At 35.4% G+C, this 19,154-nt stretch overlaps 1 protein-coding gene across 2 annotated transcripts; it reads left to right on the forward strand.

The window, feature by feature from the left end:
* Positions 1-7,126: 7,126 nt before the first annotated feature.
* Positions 7,127-19,017, forward strand: LOC130748817 (myosin-2-like). 2 transcript variants are annotated; one of them, XM_057602059.1, is made up of 24 exons: positions 7,127-8,067; positions 8,816-8,917; positions 9,005-9,148; positions 9,233-9,383; positions 9,485-9,512; positions 9,637-9,805; positions 10,008-10,071; positions 10,212-10,225; positions 10,310-10,394; positions 10,718-10,821; positions 10,935-11,073; positions 11,487-11,605; positions 11,702-11,854; positions 11,944-12,033; positions 12,691-12,768; positions 12,997-13,155; positions 13,858-14,055; positions 14,256-14,461; positions 14,536-14,671; positions 15,824-15,953; positions 16,283-16,393; positions 16,481-16,593; positions 17,381-17,596; positions 18,028-19,017. In XM_057602059.1, exons 1-24 carry the CDS (start codon positions 7,654-7,656, stop codon positions 18,526-18,528), a joined length of 3,624 nt encoding a protein of 1,207 aa, XP_057458042.1. In that variant the 5' UTR covers positions 7,127-7,653; the 3' UTR covers positions 18,529-19,017. The 2 variants fall into 2 exon arrangements, with proteins under 2 accessions (XP_057458042.1, XP_057458044.1); XM_057602061.1 differs by having other exon boundaries at positions 7,128-8,067; positions 17,384-17,596.
* Positions 19,018-19,154: the final 137 nt, after the last annotated feature.

A 19,154-nucleotide genomic window follows, 5' to 3' on the forward strand; every position in this document is an offset into this window, starting at 1 on the left:
CTGGAATGGCTGAATTTGTGTTCCAAGGATCTTGGTCACAGAAAACTTTGTATTTAGGTTTTTTCGCCCTCTTCCACTTTGTTTCTGAATTTTTGATAGGGAATCTTGTGTTGTTCGTTTCTCACGAGGAGGGTCAGTGAACATTGAGTGGGCGAGGGACAATCATGTCTATATAACTGGAATGGTTGAATTTGTGTTCCAAGGATCTTGGTCACAGAAAACTTTGTATTTGAGTTTTTTCGCCCTCTTCCACTTTGTTTCTGAATTTTTGATAGGGAATCTTGTGTTGTTCGTTTCTCACGAGGAGGGTCAGTGAACATTGAGTGGGCGAGGGACAATCATGTCTATATGACTGGAATGGCTGAATTTGTGTTCCAAGGATCTTGGTCACAGAAAACTTTGTATTTGGGTTTTTTCGCCCTCTTTCACTTTGTTTCTAAATTTTGCATTAGACTTTGAATTCGGCAGGTTGTCGAATGTTTTCTCGTAGAAGTACAGATCATGGATACATGTTGATTAACAATCAATTAATCATGCCCTACATATATTGCGTTGTAATATTTTATTTTACTCAAACAATTTTGGCAGTGATTCTCATCTTGGTTGTGTATGATGTTACTACCTTGGTAGATCTTTTGACTTTTAAAGTAGGTTAGAGGTGAAGATGGATATGTGAGACTTTGGCATTGCTGATTACTTGGGAGAAGCGGCTTGTGCGCTTGTTGTTGCATTGTTGATAGAGAATCTTGTGTTGTTCGTTTCTCACGAGGAGGGTCAGTGAACATTGAGTGGGCGGAGGACAATCATTTTATATGACTGGAATGGCTGAATTTGTGTTCCAAGGATCTTGGTCACAGAAAATTTTGTATTTGGGTTTTTTCGCCCTCTTCCACTTTGTTTATGGATTTTACATTAGACTTTGAATTCGGCAGGTTGTCGAACGTTTTCTCGTAGAAGTACAGATCATGGATACATGTTGATTAATAATCAATTAATCCTGCCCTACATATATTGCGTTGTAATATTTTGTTTTACTCAAACAATTTTGGCAGTGATTCTCATCTTGGTTGTGTATGATGTTACTACCTTGGTAGACCTTGTGACTTTTAAAGTAGGTTAGAGGCGAAGATGGATATGTGGGACTTTGGCATTGTTGATTACTTGGGCGAAGCGGCTTGTGCGCTTGTTGTTGCATTGTTGATATGGAATCTTGTGTTGTTCGTTTCTCACGAGGAGGGTCAGTGAACATTGAGTGGGCGAAGGACAATCATGTCTATATGACTTGAATGACTGAATTTGTGTTCCAAGGATCTTGGTCACAAAAAACTTTGTATTTGGGTTTTTTCGCCATCTTCCACTTTGTTTCTGATTTTTGCATTAGACTTTGATTTCGGCAGGTTGTCGAATGTTTTCTTGTAGAAGTATTGATCATGGATACATGTTGATTAACAATCAATTAATCCTGCCCTACATATATTGTGTTGTAATATTTTGTTTTACTCAAACAATTTTGACAGTGATTCTCATCTTGGTTGTGTATGATGTTACTACCTTGGTAGATCTTGTGACTTTTTTTCTAGAGACATTTTACTGTGTTCATTCTTCACTGGTAGTTAATACCTTCATATATACACAGGGTGAGTTTGATGTAAAAATTCTAGCTTAAAAAATAATCACACATATACTCTATTTTTTGGTTGATAAGAAGTATCATACGAACTCAATGTGATAACATGATTGAGATAACAAAGCTGAGGACAACACCGACCTTTTCTAATATTAAATTATATCCTTTAATATACCAATTAAGATTTTGGTCTCTGAAGGTCTTTCAACTGGGTCTTTGATATTGGATTTTAATGCCATGACCACAATGGTTGAACATTACAACCATATTGAACAAAACAAAATCAAAGTCCAAATTATAGGTCGATCCATGGCCACAATGGTTGATGATCTTGCTACTTTGATGGAATGAGTTTTAATTGTGTTATCAAAGCGAATTATTCTCTCAATTCCCTTTGGGGGGAATTCATGCATCTTCTCCGCACTTAAGCCAACATCAGTCATACCATGGCCTCTCCCATTTGCATTTCTCTTAGGGGGTAAAATGATCATATTTTTAAGTTACATCATAACTTTGATTTCTATAATGACTTCATAGTTGGAATGATCATCATTTATCTCTTCTCATCATTGTTCAAAGTTCTGACAACTGTGTTATTGTAACAATACACCAAGATCTTTCTATATTTGACAGTTTCTAATTTGAAGCAAATTGATAATCCATGTTGAATTCCAGCATATTCAGTAATGACTACCTCCTTCTCCTCCCCCAAGAATCCACAAAAACCAGTGATTTAGTCACCCTTATCATTTCTGGGAGGCCAATAAGGCCTCATACTACATGACAACCTTTAAGTTCTACCTTAAAAGACAATCACACATGTGCTCCGTTTTCTGATTTATAGGAAGAATCATACGAACTAAGGTAAAAGCTTTGAACGGAGCTGAGGATGACACTGGCCTTTTTCTGTACCTCCTCCTTCATCCTCCTTCCCTGAAGAAAACAAAATGGAATTTCTAATCAATTCATGCCCAAAAGGTTCCATTTTTTTAATTTTAGTCATGAGAGTCTATTTGTAGTTTTATTTTTTCCAGTCTATTGCCTATTATCATATCCTATAAACAACTTTTGGGGCAGATTTTTGTTCTTCCACACTAATACCGAATTCCTCCTCAAACGAGCTCATCTCAATCTCAATCGTGTGTGTCAAGAGAATCTGTTCCTCCGTTCAATCACTAAACAAAAAGTCTAATCTACTAAATAAAATGTTCAACCTAAAAGCATGCATATGAATTGAATTCTCCTTGTATAGTGTGATATTTTATCAAGGTTATGAAAACCGGACTGGTGATCGAACCGGTGTGGGCACTAGTTCAAGGTTCACAAGTTCAACCGTAATTGAATCATGGTCCGACCGATATTACCGCTATAATAAAAAACACTTACTCACGCTGCACACTACTGACTACTGAGCACTTACACTAGGCTTTAAATTTGTCATCATCAAAGAAGTGACCGAGGATATAAAATGCCTTAAGTATAATAGAAACATGTGGAAGTAGTCTAGATTTTCCGTGAGGCCAATAAGACCTCAGACTATTTAACATCCTTTGAATTGTAGCTTAAAAGACAATCACACAATTGCTTTATTTTCTGGTTTATAATAAGAATCATACAAATTCAATGTGATAACGCGATGAGGGTAAAAGTTGTGAACAGAGCTAAGGAAAACATCGACCCTTTTTCAACCATCATCAATGAAGTGGGAAAATTATGTGAATCAACACATCACTGAAACTCATTGTCATGTGGAAATTATAAATCAATAAAATAAAATAGATTTGAGGAAAAGTTGAAAGAGGAAGAAAACCTGGATTCGTCCCATTGTACAGTCTTCAAATAGTGTGCTAGCTTCAAGAAATCATCATCATCATCATCATCACCATTAGAGACATTCAAGAACGTTCTTGTAAAACTATCAAATATAAGGGAAAGAAGAAATAAGTGAATCAGAAGAATGAAAGTGTTAAAAAAGAGAAACTGAGAAAGAGCAACAAAACCTGGATCCATCTCATTCTCCGAATTTCAAATAGTGTGAACTTCAAGAACTCATCATCGTCGCTGTTCGAGACGGTTGATGACATTCTTGTAAAGCTATGAAATATGAGGGAAAGAAGAGGCGAGTGAATAAGAAGAATGAAAATGTTAAAAAAGAGAAACTGAGAAAGTGCAATAAAACCTTCTAGCGCTTCCATTCATGGGTGCAATTTTGAATTTTTGGGGTAAATTACTCCCTGAGAACCTTCTTTCAAAGCTATCAATGAGGTGAGAAAATCAGAGTTCAGAAAGAAAATTGCTAAAAGAGAGGCAAAGGAAAAGATGAAGAATATATACTTGTTATTCCTTCCATTACCATTCACGTGCGCACTTCTATAAATTTCCGAAAACGTCCTTGAAAATGTGAAGATAAGCAAGGTACTGTTGTGCTCTGTTTCTGCTCTATTTAGTGTTAATTGATACATAACTTGTTATATCCTGAAATATTTGTGGTGGAAACTCTGTTTTTAACCTTCGATTATTATCTAGCACTTAGATGTACTGTTGTGCTCTATTCTGCTCTGTTTGGTGTGGATTAATTAGAATTGGTGTTAATTTGACATTAAAAAAAGCCTTAGATACAAAATAACTTCTTATGTCCTGAAATATCTATGGTAGAAACTATGTTTTCATACACGGAGGTTGTAAGAAGAAAATAGATTTCATGAAGGAACAACTTCGCTGCTGATTTTGAGATCAATGTTTGGTGTCTAGTGAGGCTTCTAATGGTTAGGTTAGGATGAAAAATTAGGATTAGGAATCCAAGTGTTCCTCTTTAAAAAATTTCAGAAAAAAGCAACAAGAAAAAAATAAATAGGGAAAGGGGTCACGTGATACTGGTTCAATTAAATTGAATTATTTGATCTTGCAGGACACTAGAAAAATGAACCTCAATGTCTACATATACTATTGTTTTAAAGTACTTCGATTATAAAAAATTTAAGATACTAAGAATGAATAAAAAAAGGGTGATCTGAGGATGTAGATATTTAATGAGGAAGTTTTTTCTATTTAGCATCATAATGGGAAATTTCTTCATTTTAGATGTAGTCATACTGAGAATCTCACTTGTTATGTTCTTTTAATTATGAAAAGTTTATTAAATTTCTCTCAAATGAGATATAATTCCAATACAACCCCTTGACACTTTGAAACCTAAAGGGCGGTTGAAAACATAGTTATAATGTCTACATGACCTTTTCTACAAAAATTCTTTGCTTTGAGTATATTTAATATAACATTGATGGGAAGCTCACCCTCCTAGTGGAATTGCTGCAAATGTTGATGACAGGGTTATAGATAAGAAAACAAGTATTCACATAGTTATTAGAGATGAATATGGAAATTGGGTCAAATGATTTATTACAAGCTTGAGGAAAGAGAAGAACGTTCAAAAGGATGAAAGCACATGTGTTATAAAGGGGGTCAATTCGTGCTTTCATTCGAAAGCACATGCTTATAACATTATGAGAATAATGTTCATGGAATCAACATAGGGCTTTAAATTCTGAGTGTTGCTTGTATTAGGGGTATACAAGACCCGACCCTACCCGCCAACCCGTCCCGGCCCAAGCCTTTAGGGTCGGGTCCAACCCGGCCCGATCATGCAAAGAGGACAAAGAAAGGTTGTCCAACATCAAACCCGACTTCGGGTAGGGCCGGGTTCGGGTTGAACCTCGGGTCACCCGGTCCGTCCCATATATAAATTTTCTAAAATTTCACATTATATACTTCTGTATAGTATTCTTGTGTTGGGTCGGTATATAGCCATGTATATACCATTCGCTTGAATTTGGTCAAAATGTCATCGTTAGAATGATTTTGTTATGGAAAAAAAGTTCTGATCATGTATGTTTCTTGTATACTTTATGATGCTATATTCATTTCTTTATGTATTGGTAATATATAAAAATTCGTGTTGCATCATTAGCAATTCTCTACTGGAAAATTGCAAGTTTCCTTTCAAGCCACTACAATGTTTGGTAATACAAAATCTGGTTTTTTTTAATTTTTTCAAGCTTTAGGATTAAAATAATTATCCCATAAATTTTTCCTTAAGAATTTTAGTGTCTTCGAGCCAACCCGATCTTGTCCTATATAGGCCCGGACGCCCGGTTCAAATTAGACCCGGTCATTGTCGGGTTACTTCAGGTTTATGGACGGGTTAGGGTCTACAAAGATGACCCGATCAATATTTAGGGTCGGGTGAGGGTCAAACGAAACCCGTCCCACGAACACCCCTAGCTTGTATGAGTTGGAATTTAATATAGATGAGAAGTTCAAAATCAGAAGTATAGGCCTGTAGTGTTGAAGTAACAATTGTGAATGAAATAGTCCCACATTGGATATGTAAGCAAGAGTTAAAGAGTTTATAAGTGGAATGACCCACTCACCCATTTCCTTAAGGTTTTGTGGTAAATGTATGTGGATGATGTCATAGACCATGTATGCTTTTAGCCTCTTAAATCAATGTGTAGATGGTAAACTCCCAACCCCTCTTGAGTCGTAAGACTGTGAAGAGGGTAGCATTCCACCGCGCCACTCTAACATGTGGGTCATTGTTCTATTTGTTGAGTAGAGCGGTAATAGTTTAGTTAAATTGTGGAGATACTATATAAATAAATGATTAAATTGTGCTATTAAGATAAACAGGTTGCCGGTATGCAAGGTTGATTGCGCAAAGTTGTTGCTTGCTCTTGAGGATGCAGCAGGTGAGCGGTGCTTCCCCATTAGGAAGATCGAAGAACATTAGATTACTTCTCAATAGAGCTTGGAGGGTGGAGTTGTAGAGAATCCATCAACACAATTCAGAGGCGGACTGGTTGGCACGATTGGGTTCCCATTCTTTGATTCCGAGTGATAGTGTTTTAGATGTTCTTCCTAATAATTTGGAAACTCTCTTGTCAAAAACTCTCTGCATGTTATTCAGTGTCGTCGTTTCTTTATATATTGTTTTCCGATGAAGAAAAACAAAAAAAATTACTTTTACATTCTTAAAATTAACTCTAAGACTTGCATGTTAATCCAATCATTTAAATTTTATAATTACACACACTAGATTTGAAAGAGAAAACCAATTGTTATTTTATAAACAATTAGAAGTAACTAACCATGCATTTCAAAAAAAAAAAAAAACTAACCATGGGTGATCTCCGTATTCAATAGTATTTATTAGCAAATCTTTGATTAGTTTTGGAAAGTGGAAGCTACAACAAGCTTCATAATAATTGATCTACAAATCCAGGCCCATTTCAGCAATCTTCCACTTTAATCCTAGTGTCAGACTTTTCCCACGTTTTTTCACTCCCACCCACACAACCCCCACAACCCCCATATAATTTAATTTAATTTATTTCAAACTTCACAAATCAATTTTACAATATCCAAAAAATCATTTTCATATACTTTGGTAGATTAAAACAACATTATTTATTTACCCTAAGATATGCAAACGGTTCTCTATGAAGTAAGGAATAATGAAACATTGCTAGGTTGGTTGTCTCATGTCTGTCTTGCCAACTCACCTCACCTGAGAAATTTGAATTTCTGGGCTAAAAACCAAAACACCATCATCACATCACCATAAAAAACCAACCAAAACTCTTTACACACACACAGTTTTTACCTTTCATTGAGTTTTCAGAAAAACACACACAACAGAAGAAGAAACAGAGCACAAAACAACTAACCAAATTTTCCAATATTGTTGGGTGTTTGGTTTCTGTTATCTTTCTCTTTCTCTCTGTGTTGTTTTTGAGGAGGTTAGTTTCCCTCAACAACCTCAACCTCCTCGCTATTACAACCTCGTATTCTTCGCTTTCAGTAATGGAAACCCGACATGTTCCTCGATTTGGCAAATGCACTTCTGTAATTCGTTTTCCGAGTTTCTCTTGATTCATTCAAAACAAACCCTAATATCCCAAAAGGGTGTTGAAATCTCGAGCTGGATTGTGAGAATTTGAAGAAATTTTTGAAGAAATCTGAAGAAGATGATGTTATCACCTTCGCCATCTTCTCTCGCGAGGAGCTCGTTGGAGGAGATGCTTGATTCGATTCGCCGGAGAGATGATGAGGAGAAGCCGAAGGACTTGCCGCCGGCATTGCCGTCGCGGCCGACGTCGAGAGCTCGGCTTCCGCCGGCGAGGAGGACGTTGCCGAAGGGTTTAATGTTGGATGAGAAGGAAGATGCCAAGAAGAAGGGGCATAGCAGGAAAGGTAGTTTTGGGGGAAAGAAGATTAAGTTGGATTTTGAATCTCCTTATGTGGCGGAATCGGAGGAGAAGATTGTTGAAGAAGCGTTGACAGGTCCTGTTTCGACGTCTGCTGATGATTCTGCTGCTGCTTCTGTAGCTCCCCCATCCTTGGAATTGGAGGATGATAACGTTGCTTATTTCATTAAGAAGGTAACTTGAAAGTGTTCATGATTGTTAATGATAGCTTGCTGGTTTATGGATAGATGATGTTACAACTTGTATTAGATTTGTGGATGAAGTTTTAACAGTGGTTCTTAGTGTTTGAATTACTCAGTTAGTTATGTTTTCAAGTTTAAGTATGATGCTTTTTTGGTATTTGGATGAGAGCATCTGCTAATGCAAGATGGTGTTAGGAAAAAAAATGTTATTGTGATACTGCCATGTAGCATGGAGCTCTTTCAGCTGCAACTAAGATAAATTATGCCAACATTAATTCAATTAAATTTCTGGTTGGTTATTATAGTTTTAATTTTTAAATATATCATACTATCTTGTTCTTTATTAGCTGATACATTGATTGATTCCGAGCTTTTATTTCGTTGATCTTTCATATCAGCACCATTTCTGTTCTTTAGTGGGTCAATATTAGGCATGGATAAGTTGTTTGTAGCATGCATACTTTCTGTCCAATTTTCTTTTTGTTTTCATTGTTACCCGGAGCCTTCCTATTGGTTGATTATGTAAAATTTGATTGAAAGATATGAAAGTTCATTTTAACATGTTCTTAAGAAGAATGTTTATTTGCGGTTGTTGTGTAGGAAAGAGTCATATATCAGTGTTATGTTTTTTTTCCTTTTGTCTATAGTATTAACCATTCGCACAGATTGAAAGTTGAGGCATTTTTAATGGCATGTGCATTTCTTTAAAACTTCCTTTCTGTTTTTGGTTGTTTCCACAGAAGCTTCATGTTTGGTGTAGGCAGCCAAAAGGGAAGTGGGGGCTAGGAACGATACAGTCAACTTCAGGAGAGGAAGCATCTGTTTCACTCTCCAATGGAAATGTAAATTTTTAGCTTTTTGTGTCTTTGAAAGATAGTCATCACTCTTGAATATGCAAGATGACATGTTCCATTGAGTTGCTATTGCAGGTTATGAGAGTGGCCAGAATAGAACTCCTACCAGCTAATCCGGATCTTCTAGAGGGTGTGGATGATCTTATACAGCTCAGTTATTTAAATGAGCCCTCAGTTCTTCACAATCTTCAGTTTAGATATTCTCAAGATATGATTTACGTATGCTTTCTGCTCTGGCTTGTTTTTCCTATTTTAATAGTTACCTATGTACTCTCTTAAGTTGCTTGTGCTTTCTTTTTGCAGAGCAAAGCAGGGCTGATTTTAATTGCACTCAATCCCTTCAAAGATATACCAATTTATGGAGATGATTATATCACAGCTTATAGGCAGAAATCTATCAATAGTCCTCATGTTTATGTTACGGCAGATGCAGCTTATAATGAGATGATGAGAGGTGAATGAAATTTCCCTTTCTTTCTCCTCCTTTGAAATCTTTAGAATTCAGTTGAATGGTGTATTTATGAAGGTTTTCTGTTCACATGCTGTGCAATGCAGATGAAGTAAATCAGTCCATTATCATAAGGTTAGCACTCGTAAATTAGGGGCTCTATTTTCCTGAAATCAATTGCTCTGATTTATTTATTGAAATAGGAAGATATAGTCACTAGTATACTTGTTAATAATCACTGTTAGAACTTTGTTTACAGCGGCGAGAGTGGCTCTGGGAAAACAGAGACAGCAAAAATTGCTATGCAATACTTAGCTGCTATTGGTGGGGGCAGTTGTGGGATAGAAGATGATATTATTCAGACAAATTTAATACTAGAAGCTTTTGGGAATGCGAAAACATCTAGGAATGACAACTCTAGCAGATTTGTGAGTTCATGTCCCTTTTCATTGTAGTGCAACTTACTCCTGTTGTTGCTCTTTAACTTTTCTATAACTTTGTTGGTTCTCTTTCTCTATCAAATATGTCCACCAAACTCTACAATTTGAATCTTCTGAAAGTTGTGGAGCACTTTGTGGAGGTATCTAATGATTGAGTGGTTTAATTGATATTCGTTTTGATTTATTGCAGGGGAGGCTGATCGAAATTCATTTCAGCATAACGGGGAAAATTTGTGGGGCTAAACTTCAAACCTGTAAGCATGTTCAAGTTACATATGCTACATACAATTGTTCTTTTGAGACATCCTTTTCTTTTTTAGCAATTTACTGACTTGACTCATTCTTATGGCTTTGTGTCTCTGATATGCAAATTCCCATCTGCCAACTTAAACAGTTCTATTAGAAAAGGTAATATGTGGCTCCTATTTGAACAAAAGTGTGGAACTGAAATATTTATCTTTCTTCTCATATTCTCGTGTTTCCTGTTGGCAGTCAAGAGTTGTTCAACTGGCTTGTGGCGAGAGGTCGTATCACATATTTTATCAACTTTGTGCTGGATCTTCACCTGATCTGAAAGGTGTATTTCTATGCAATCTATCAACTAGTTTGCATTCTTTTATACTTCTGTGTCATATTTGAGATCTCAATGACCATCCTTAAGATAATCAATTTAAAAATGATTGCTGAGTTTGGTCTTCGAAGTATCATTATCCTCTTCTGTTTAATTTTATTTACGAATTTTTCATTAACAGATACTTTATTTTAAATGGAAATTCATTGATACCAATTTCTGCAGGCAATGCCATAAATTACCTTTTTCTGGATTGTGATTCTTTAATCAGCTTAATTGGGCTTGTAGATATATTCTCATTCAAAATCATTTTTTCTTTTCTTGTGCAGATAAACTGAATCTAAGAGGGGCCAATGAATATAAATATCTTAATCAGAGTGACTGCATGACAATTGATGGTGTTGATGATGCAAAAAAATTTCATAGGCTGATGGTATATTATTTGACAGTTCATTTGTTAAAGTATAGCTTCTTTAATTATCTTTATGGCCTACTAAAATCTCATGTCTTTTCCCCCCTCTTTTTGGCATCTGTGTTTTTACCCAGAAAGCATTGGATGCTGTTCAAATGTGCAAAGAGGATCAAGAGCTTGTCTTTAAGATGCTTACTGCAATACTGTGGCTCGGAAATATATCATTCCAAGTTACGGATAATGAAAATCACATTGAAGTGGTTAATGATGAAGGTAAGATTCATAATTTATGGATAATGCCTTTTAATGGGCTGCTTGCGCCTTGTCATATTTTGTGTTTGCTAATTCAGTGACACTGAATACTTAAAGCTATCTGAGATGACTCTATCATGTTTTGTGTTTGCTAATTCAGTGGTATTGAATACTTAAAGCTATCTGAGATGACCCTATCATGTTTTGTGTTTGCTAATTCAGTGGTATTGAATACTTAAAGCTAGCTGAGAGTCACTCGTATTTTTATTTCAATGCCATACTGTGCAGAAAGAAATATATTTGATTTGAACTTTGTAGGACTAGGTTGTCCAATGACTCATACTGACTGTGGCTAATATAGTAACCTAGAGGGTATACATAAAAATTTCTGCTCCTCCTTAAAAGTGACTTTTATTCGGTGTTTCTTTTGGCAGCTGTAACCAGTGCTGCTTTGCTGATGGGTTGCAGTTCCCAGGAGTTAATGACAGCATTATCTACCCATAAAATCCAAGCTGGCAAGGACACTATTACCAAAACCTTGACGTTGCGGCAGGTCTGTTTATTACTTGAACAATTTAATTGTTCTAGTATTCTACAGCCTCTAATTATATATTATACTATCATATCCAATTTTTTATTCTATGTTCAGGCAATTGATGCAAGAGATGCATTAGCAAAATTTATCTATGCAAGTTTGTTTGACTGGCTTGTAGAGCAAGTTAACAAGTCACTTGAAGTGGGTAAACGACGAACTGGGAGATCCATATCTATCCTTGATATTTATGGGTTTGAATCATTCCAGGTATTCAATTTCTATTAATGTTATTTGATGCTTCATAGTTCATAGACTATTTGAATATGTTCTGATTATTTCTTGTTTTTCTTTTCTAGAAAAACAGCTTTGAACAGTTTTGTATAAATTATGCCAATGAAAGGCTTCAACAACATTTCAATCGGCATCTGTTCAAACTTGAGCAGGAGGTCAGCAGCTATGTTAATCTTGAATTTGGATGAAAAATCATAAATATGGGATATGATTCAGGAAATTTATTAATTATTACTGCATTGAAGTTTAAAGTTGCTGGGTAATTTGATGCTTTGTAACTTAATTTAAATGGTGTTATACGAATTCCAAAATATAGTGTCGATGCATTTAAAAAGTTTTACTACTGTTATTATCTTTTAGATATGTGCAGTATAAGTCAAGACTTCCTAAGTTTTTTGGCCACTATACAACATGGTTAATTATAATTAATTTATCAAACTAATTATCGGTCAAGACTTTCTAAGTCATAATACATAGTAATCCTGACATACCTATATCAATCAGTGTATTGTTTACTTCTGTAAATTGTCTATCCCACTTAGTGATGTCTTAGTGCTTTGAATGATTGTGAACCATATAATATTTTGTCATCTAAGGCCTAATTTGTGTGTGTATGAGGGAGAAAAAAGATAGAGAGAAGAGGGGAAAACTTTACTTATAAAGTGCATAAATGGGAATTTGTTTAAAACAAGCATAGTTACAACAAAATGAGCAGGTGGCAATAATATCACATGCTAAGCATCTTTTCTTGAAAAGGCTTTCTGGATTGGTGTGCATGACATCAAGATTACAATTTACATATCTTGTTTCAGGACTATGAATTAGATGGTGTTGATTGGACCAAGGTAGATTTTGAGGACAATCAAGAATGTTTAGATCTCATTGAGAAGGTATTTACATGGTTTAATCTTTTAAAAATTTTGTGAGTTATTTCTCTTATGCTGAGCTGGAAACTGGGGCCGTTGTTTTGGCATTTGTTTATCCTTCGTTTCTGGACAATATGCTTTTTGACTAAACATATTATTTTAAAAAATTATTATGCTGAGAACCTGATGTTGAAGCTCACATTATTCTTTGTGTCTAGCATACTCATCTGTACTCTGTTGTAAAATAAGCAGAAGCCTCTGGGGCTACTCTCTTTGTTGGATGAGGAATCAAAGTTCCCCAGAGCCACTGATCTATCATTTGCCAACAAACTTAGGCAGCACCTGCACGCTAAACCTTGCTTTAAAGGGGAAAGAGGCAGGACTTTCAGTGTTTGCCATTATGCAGGGGAGGTTAGTGACTGCTCAATGTTATAGGAGCTTTTGCAGTTAGTCACTCTAATCTATTTGTTTGCTGTTATTGAAGTCAAATTCATCCCTTCAATTTGTTTCTATAATTCTTCTTGGTTCTATTTTTCAAAGTTTAATTAATTATTTCTATTACTTAGTTTTAGTTGTGTTCATATTCAAAATGTTGCGTATAGAGTATTATAATATTATGCATATTCCTGCTTCGTGTTGATATTGTAAAGTAGTAGAAGTAAGGTACTGATATCTGATAATTTAAATCTGTTATAATAATATCATCATATACAGAATATGTTTTGTAAAGGCACAAGTATCGTAATGTGATTATTTAGTTGTTTTTAAATGTAAAGCTTAACTGCACTTTTGATCGGAATTAGTTGTTTCAGGACTATGTGATAGTATCTTTTTTTCTTTTCTACTAACTAAATTTGCTGATTTAATATTATTCTTTACTTGCAATAGTGTTTTCACTTACAACCTACAGACATTATAAAATATCATTCTGATGTTAAACACACAACTTTGCTTCTTGAAAAAAGTTTTTGCTGGAGTTTTTTCCCCTAGGTATCTTTGAGAATTTCCCGCTTCCTCTAGACCTTAGCTATATCTGTATATGTAGAATGCATACAATGGAAGTCAATTTTGCATTTGTGTTTCTGACTATTCTAATTTCTGTTCCTCAATCAGGTTTTGTATGATACAAGCGGCTTTCTAGAAAAGAACAGAGATCCACTGCCTTCTGAGTCTATTCAACTACTGTCATCATGTAGTTGTAAACTACTTCAGTTGTTCTCGGAGATGCTTAACCAGTCTGATAAGCAATCAAATTCCCAGCACGTAGGGGCTCTGGACTCGCAAAGGCTGAGCGTTGGCACAAAGTTCAAGGTGTTTTCTTGTAACATTTACTTGAGTTTGTTCTACATATTTAATATTTGGAAAGAAATGATTATGATATCATTGATTGGTGGGTGGTGAGCTCCAAAAAAACAGTGATTTGATTTACAGGGATTTTAATAGTACACTGAGAAATATGCAGAAAGCTGTAATTTGAGGGGAAATAGGCCTAACAACTCTCTTTCTATTAGGGCCAATTATTCAAGTTGATGCATCAGTTGGAGAGCACCACACCTCACTTTATTCGGTGTATAAAGCCAAATACTAAGCAACTTCCTGGCGTATATGATGAAGATCTTGTCCTACAACAACTCAAGTGTTGTGGAGTTTTGGAAGTTGTTAGGATTTCAAGGGCTGGATATCCTACTCGAATGACACATCAAGAGTTTGCCAGAAGGTAGTGTAGAAACCATATATACTTTTATATTAACTTAAGATACAGGCTGATTTATATTGCTGCATATATTTTAGGTATGGGTTTCTACTTTCTGAGGCCAATGCAGCTCAAGATCCACTGAGCATCTCAGTTGCTGTTTTGCAACAATTTAATATCCCTCCTGAGATGTACCAAGTTGGCTTCACCAAACTGTATCTTCGAACAGGGCAGGTATGTCTGAGTAGTTTCATGTTTTCACTTCTCAAAACTGCATTTTGGCATGTATATAAAATACTTATTGAGGTTAAAATGCTAAGAACAATTATAGTATTTGGAGCTGGGCCATGGTTAGGTGGCAACTGAGTTCATCGATCCTTGATCCATCCATATCTGAATCCAATCCTAATCCTATACATCCAATTATATCAAATCATCGATAGATTTAATGGATTGGATTAGTTTTAATTAGTCTCTGGTCCATGAACCAACAAAAGTATTTGTTGGATAGCTAGATGTTATTATAGAGTGAAATGCATTTGGACATAGGAGTCTAGATGCGTTTAACCAAGAAAAAAAGGTGGAGAATGAAATATATTTGTATAAAGGAGTCTTCTAGATGTATCTATTTAAGAAACCGTACTTAATTCATAAGATTTATTGATAGATAAATGGAGTGAGAGGGGGGGAGAGGAGAGTTAGTTTTTTTCTATTCAACACAATTTGTGTTTAGATAGATTAGTTTGGATATTCATATAACCCATCCATGAAAGGAATTAATATATGAATTGGATGTCCAAACATTAAAATGATTCCTGGATGATTTGGGTGGGGTTTAGCAGTTTTTAATGGATTCTAATTGAATTCATGGCTTATGGTTTGATTTATCCATTCATTACAATCCAATCCATTCATTGTCCACCCTAGTCATGGTTGACTTTTTTGGAGTTCCAAGTGTGAATAAAGAAGCCTCGCATTAGGTGGAAATAGATATGTTGAGCAACATATAAGTGGGGGACCTCTACACCTAATACCTCAAGGTTTTGGGTGTAAGATATGGTGTTGAATCCACTAATGTGATTTGCTCTTAACCTAATTGTGGAGATCTAGAGTTTTAGGCCCCTCATGACCCAACAGTGGTTTTAGAGCTGACGGTGTAACTTTGGTTACTGGTTCCTTGAATCAAAAGTCTTCCTAGAGACCTAGAGGACAGACGACATGCCCATTGATGTGATGAGAACCGATGGCGGTCCAATTTGTTTGTTTGGAAAAAAAAATTATACATTGACTTTAAAAGTCTTGTTTCAGCTACATTTTATGTTAAATTTTTAATTCATACAGTTGTTATGTGATGTGATTATTCTTGTGCTTTGGTTGATTTTATAGGTTGGTGCACTGGAGGATAGGAGAAAAAAAGTTCTGCGAGGAGTACTTGGGGCTCAAAAATGCATTCGTTGTCATCAAGCTCGCCGTTATTACCATGAGCTTAAGAGTGGAGCGACAACTTTACAATCATGTAATGCCTTCCTATTAATATTAGTTTTGTTTGGAACAAAAGTCTCAACTTGGTCAAGGGTTTATAAACGTTTTCTTTTTCTTTTTTTTCAGACTTTTCAAAATGTTATTCATAAAAACATAATCAATATTAAACTAAAAGAAACCTTTGGTGCTTGTTGCTTCTACGTTTTAAAATCAAAATCTAAGGACCTCATTGACATACATTTAGTTAAGAACTTTATACACCTAAACTTAAGGCTCAAATAAGTCAAATTCTTATTGCAATTGTTCTTAACCTTGGTTATCGTTTGTATATATATCTTAAGTGTGAACTTGATTCTATTGTAGTTGTTCGCGGAGAAATGGCAAGAAGGAAATATGGTGTTATGGTGAAATCTTCTCTTACTATTTCTTCTGAAACAATGGAGGAGAGACAGGCAATCGTAGCACTACAATCTGGTTAGTATGTTTATGTGAATCTGTGATATTCAAGTTAACCCTTGGGAGGGGTATGATTTGCTTATTATCCATTTCCTTTTTTTGTAGCAATACGTGGGTGGCTGGTTCGTAAGCATACTGGTAGCTTGAATAGGTTCAAGAAATATCCTGGAAATCCAAAACCTAGACGAAAGTCACGAACGAAGATGCCGGAAGTGGAGGTACTTACTATCCATGTATTCAAATTAGAAAAACACAATAAGTTCCACTCTTATTCCTCATTTTTAATTTAGATAATTCATTGATTTGGTTCTTTTTCGATTTTCTTATACATGTAAATAATATTTTCCCCTTATTTCTTATTCCAACTAAAAATGGACTTTCTAAAATCATGTTTTTCAGTTCATTTTCAACCTTTGTCCGGTATGATGATTTTTGTTTTTAATTTTTCAAGAATGAAGGATGCCTATATTTGGCAGTTCATTAAGTGCAAATAAATTCTCTGATTAGAAGTGGGAGATATATTTAAGTTTTGCTCCACACACTCATTCTGTTGTTATCAAATGTTTCTTGAAGTTCGCATATTAAATTCATTAATCTGGAGTATAACACTAATTTGTTCATTATGTTGTAAAGTATAGATCAAAATGCTTATGCACTAGTAATTGAATGATTTAATTGGTAGTAATCAAAGATGTTAGTTGTCCCTTACGCGAGATCAACATCTCACAAGCACTTTCTTTTTACTTAATTCTTGCGGTTATATCTTAAACATTATGCTAGCACTAGCAGAGCATTTCCAAGTACTTATGTGCATGAATGTGTTGTGAAAAACTTCAAGTCTGTCTCCTCCTTAAGGATATTGTATTCCCTTCATTCAATTCATATATTTCTCTATTTACCCTTTGAATGAGCTTTACTCATGAATCTATAGTGCTGAATTTCATGTTGTTTGTGAAATTCTGGACTGCTCAATATGATAAATCTCTTATTTGTTTTTGGGTTTAGCAGGAAGCATCCAAAGAGCATGCCCATAATCTGCCTTCAGCCTTGGAAGAGCTCCAAAGACGGGTTGTCAAGGCTGAAGCAACTATACAGCAAAAGGAACAGGAAAGTACAGAATTGAGAGAACGGTTAAAACAATTTGAGAAAAGGTGGATTGAATATGAGACAAAGATGAAAACAATGGAGGAGATGTGGCAAAAACAGATGGCATCTTTGCAAGTAAGTTTTTTGCTTGAATATTTCTCAGTTTTTAATGTGCTCTTCAATGTTACTGTAATGGATGAAGTTAATTGGTCTGATCAAATCAAACATTTATTCAGCTCATTTCATGGTGCTCTCCTTGAACAAATGCCATTTCCCTTACCCCCTATGACCAAGTAAATGCAGTTTTATAGTCACTTGTGTTGGTCTTCAATGAAGAATTAGCAGAACTGTTATGTTATTGAGATGGATTTTGCTTTGCATTCATTATTGGCTCATTGCTGATAAAAAAATACTAATATTTAGAATGTAATTTGTTAAATTTATTCAACAGTTGGTTTTCTTATATACCCTGAGTTTGTTGCAACCTTATTACTTAATGAGTCCTATGCATAGTTGGGTTTGAACCTAGAAATTCTATGAAAATATTGATTGCAATTTCTTTGCAGATGAGTCTTGCTGCTGCTAGAACCAGCCTTGCCTCAGAAATTGCCACTGGTCAGCAAGTGAGACATGATGTTGCATCACATTTCTGCTATGATTCTGAAGATGCGACTTCAATGGGATCTCGAACACCTCGAACGCCTGGTAGAACTCCAGGTAGAACGCCTGGTAACAGCACACCTTTGAAGTATTCTAGTAGCCTTTCTGAAGCTGGATTAGGGAGAGATGCTAACGGTGCTACGGCTGTAGTCAACAATCTAATGAAGGAATTTGAGCAGCGTAGACAGACCTTTGATGGTGATGTCAAGTCTTTGACTGACGGTAGAATTGAGCAATCTGCTTGCTCGAATTCCATTGAAGAACTTAGGAAACTCAAACATAGATTTGAGGGGTGGAAGAAAGAATACAAGGTTAGATTAAGGGAGGCAAAAGCAAGACTTTATAAATCAGGGAACTCAGATATGGATAAAAGTCGGCGAAAATGGTGGGGAAAGTTTAATAGATAACATTCCGTTTGCAAATGTTCTCTTTGCCAAAAGTCTATACAAGTTCACAATGATTGTTGTCATAAACTGTCCCTTTCAGGAGTTGCTTCTTCTGTATCTTGTGGGAATGTTTGATTAGTGTTAATTTTGTACTAGTTGATGAAGGGAAAAATATTGTATATCTACCAATTTTGTGACATGGGGGTGAGTTGTTTGTATAGTTGTAGTCTTCTAGTTCTAGGGTTGCATAGTTGTAATAGCAGTATAGTTTTCTCTTGTATATTCTGTAAAACCTAGCCCCAAGAGTATAAATAGACAGTGTTGATGTCTTCAAAATGAAAGGAAAAGAATTTCATATCTCGCTTTTGGTTAAATAGTTAGAAGCTCAATTAATGTGGAGGTTCATTTCCCAGGAGATCAGTACTGTTATTTGTTGGGCTTAGATGTTCATTTTCGTGTTTGTAATTGATTTTTATATTTATGCAATCAAGAATCAAATGATTTGTTTTATTTTTTTGTCAAAGCACGTAGTCCTAGTTGTCCCGAATTTTTCATAACCGATTTGTTTATGATTTGTGTTTAAACTTTTATGTAAACAAAGAAACTAGTTCCAATGATCTTGATTTCTTCATCATCTTTATATGCAG

The sequence above is a fragment of the Lotus japonicus genome, chromosome 3, assembly GCF_012489685.1.
Source record: "Lotus japonicus ecotype B-129 chromosome 3, LjGifu_v1.2".
Lineage (NCBI taxonomy): Eukaryota > Viridiplantae > Streptophyta > Magnoliopsida > Fabales > Fabaceae > Lotus > Lotus japonicus.

Coding starts and splice junctions, on each gene's coding strand:
- LOC130748817 (XM_057602059.1), top strand. CDS start 7,654: ATGATGTTATCACCTTCGCCATCTTCTCTCGCGAGGAGCTCGTTGGAG. Junction 9,513..9,636: donor AATCAGTCCATTATCATAAG/GTTAGCACTCGT, acceptor CTTTGTTTACAG/CGGCGAGAGTGGCTCTGGGA. Junction 9,806..10,007: donor ATGACAACTCTAGCAGATTT/GTGAGTTCATGT, acceptor GATTTATTGCAG/GGGAGGCTGATCGAAATTCA.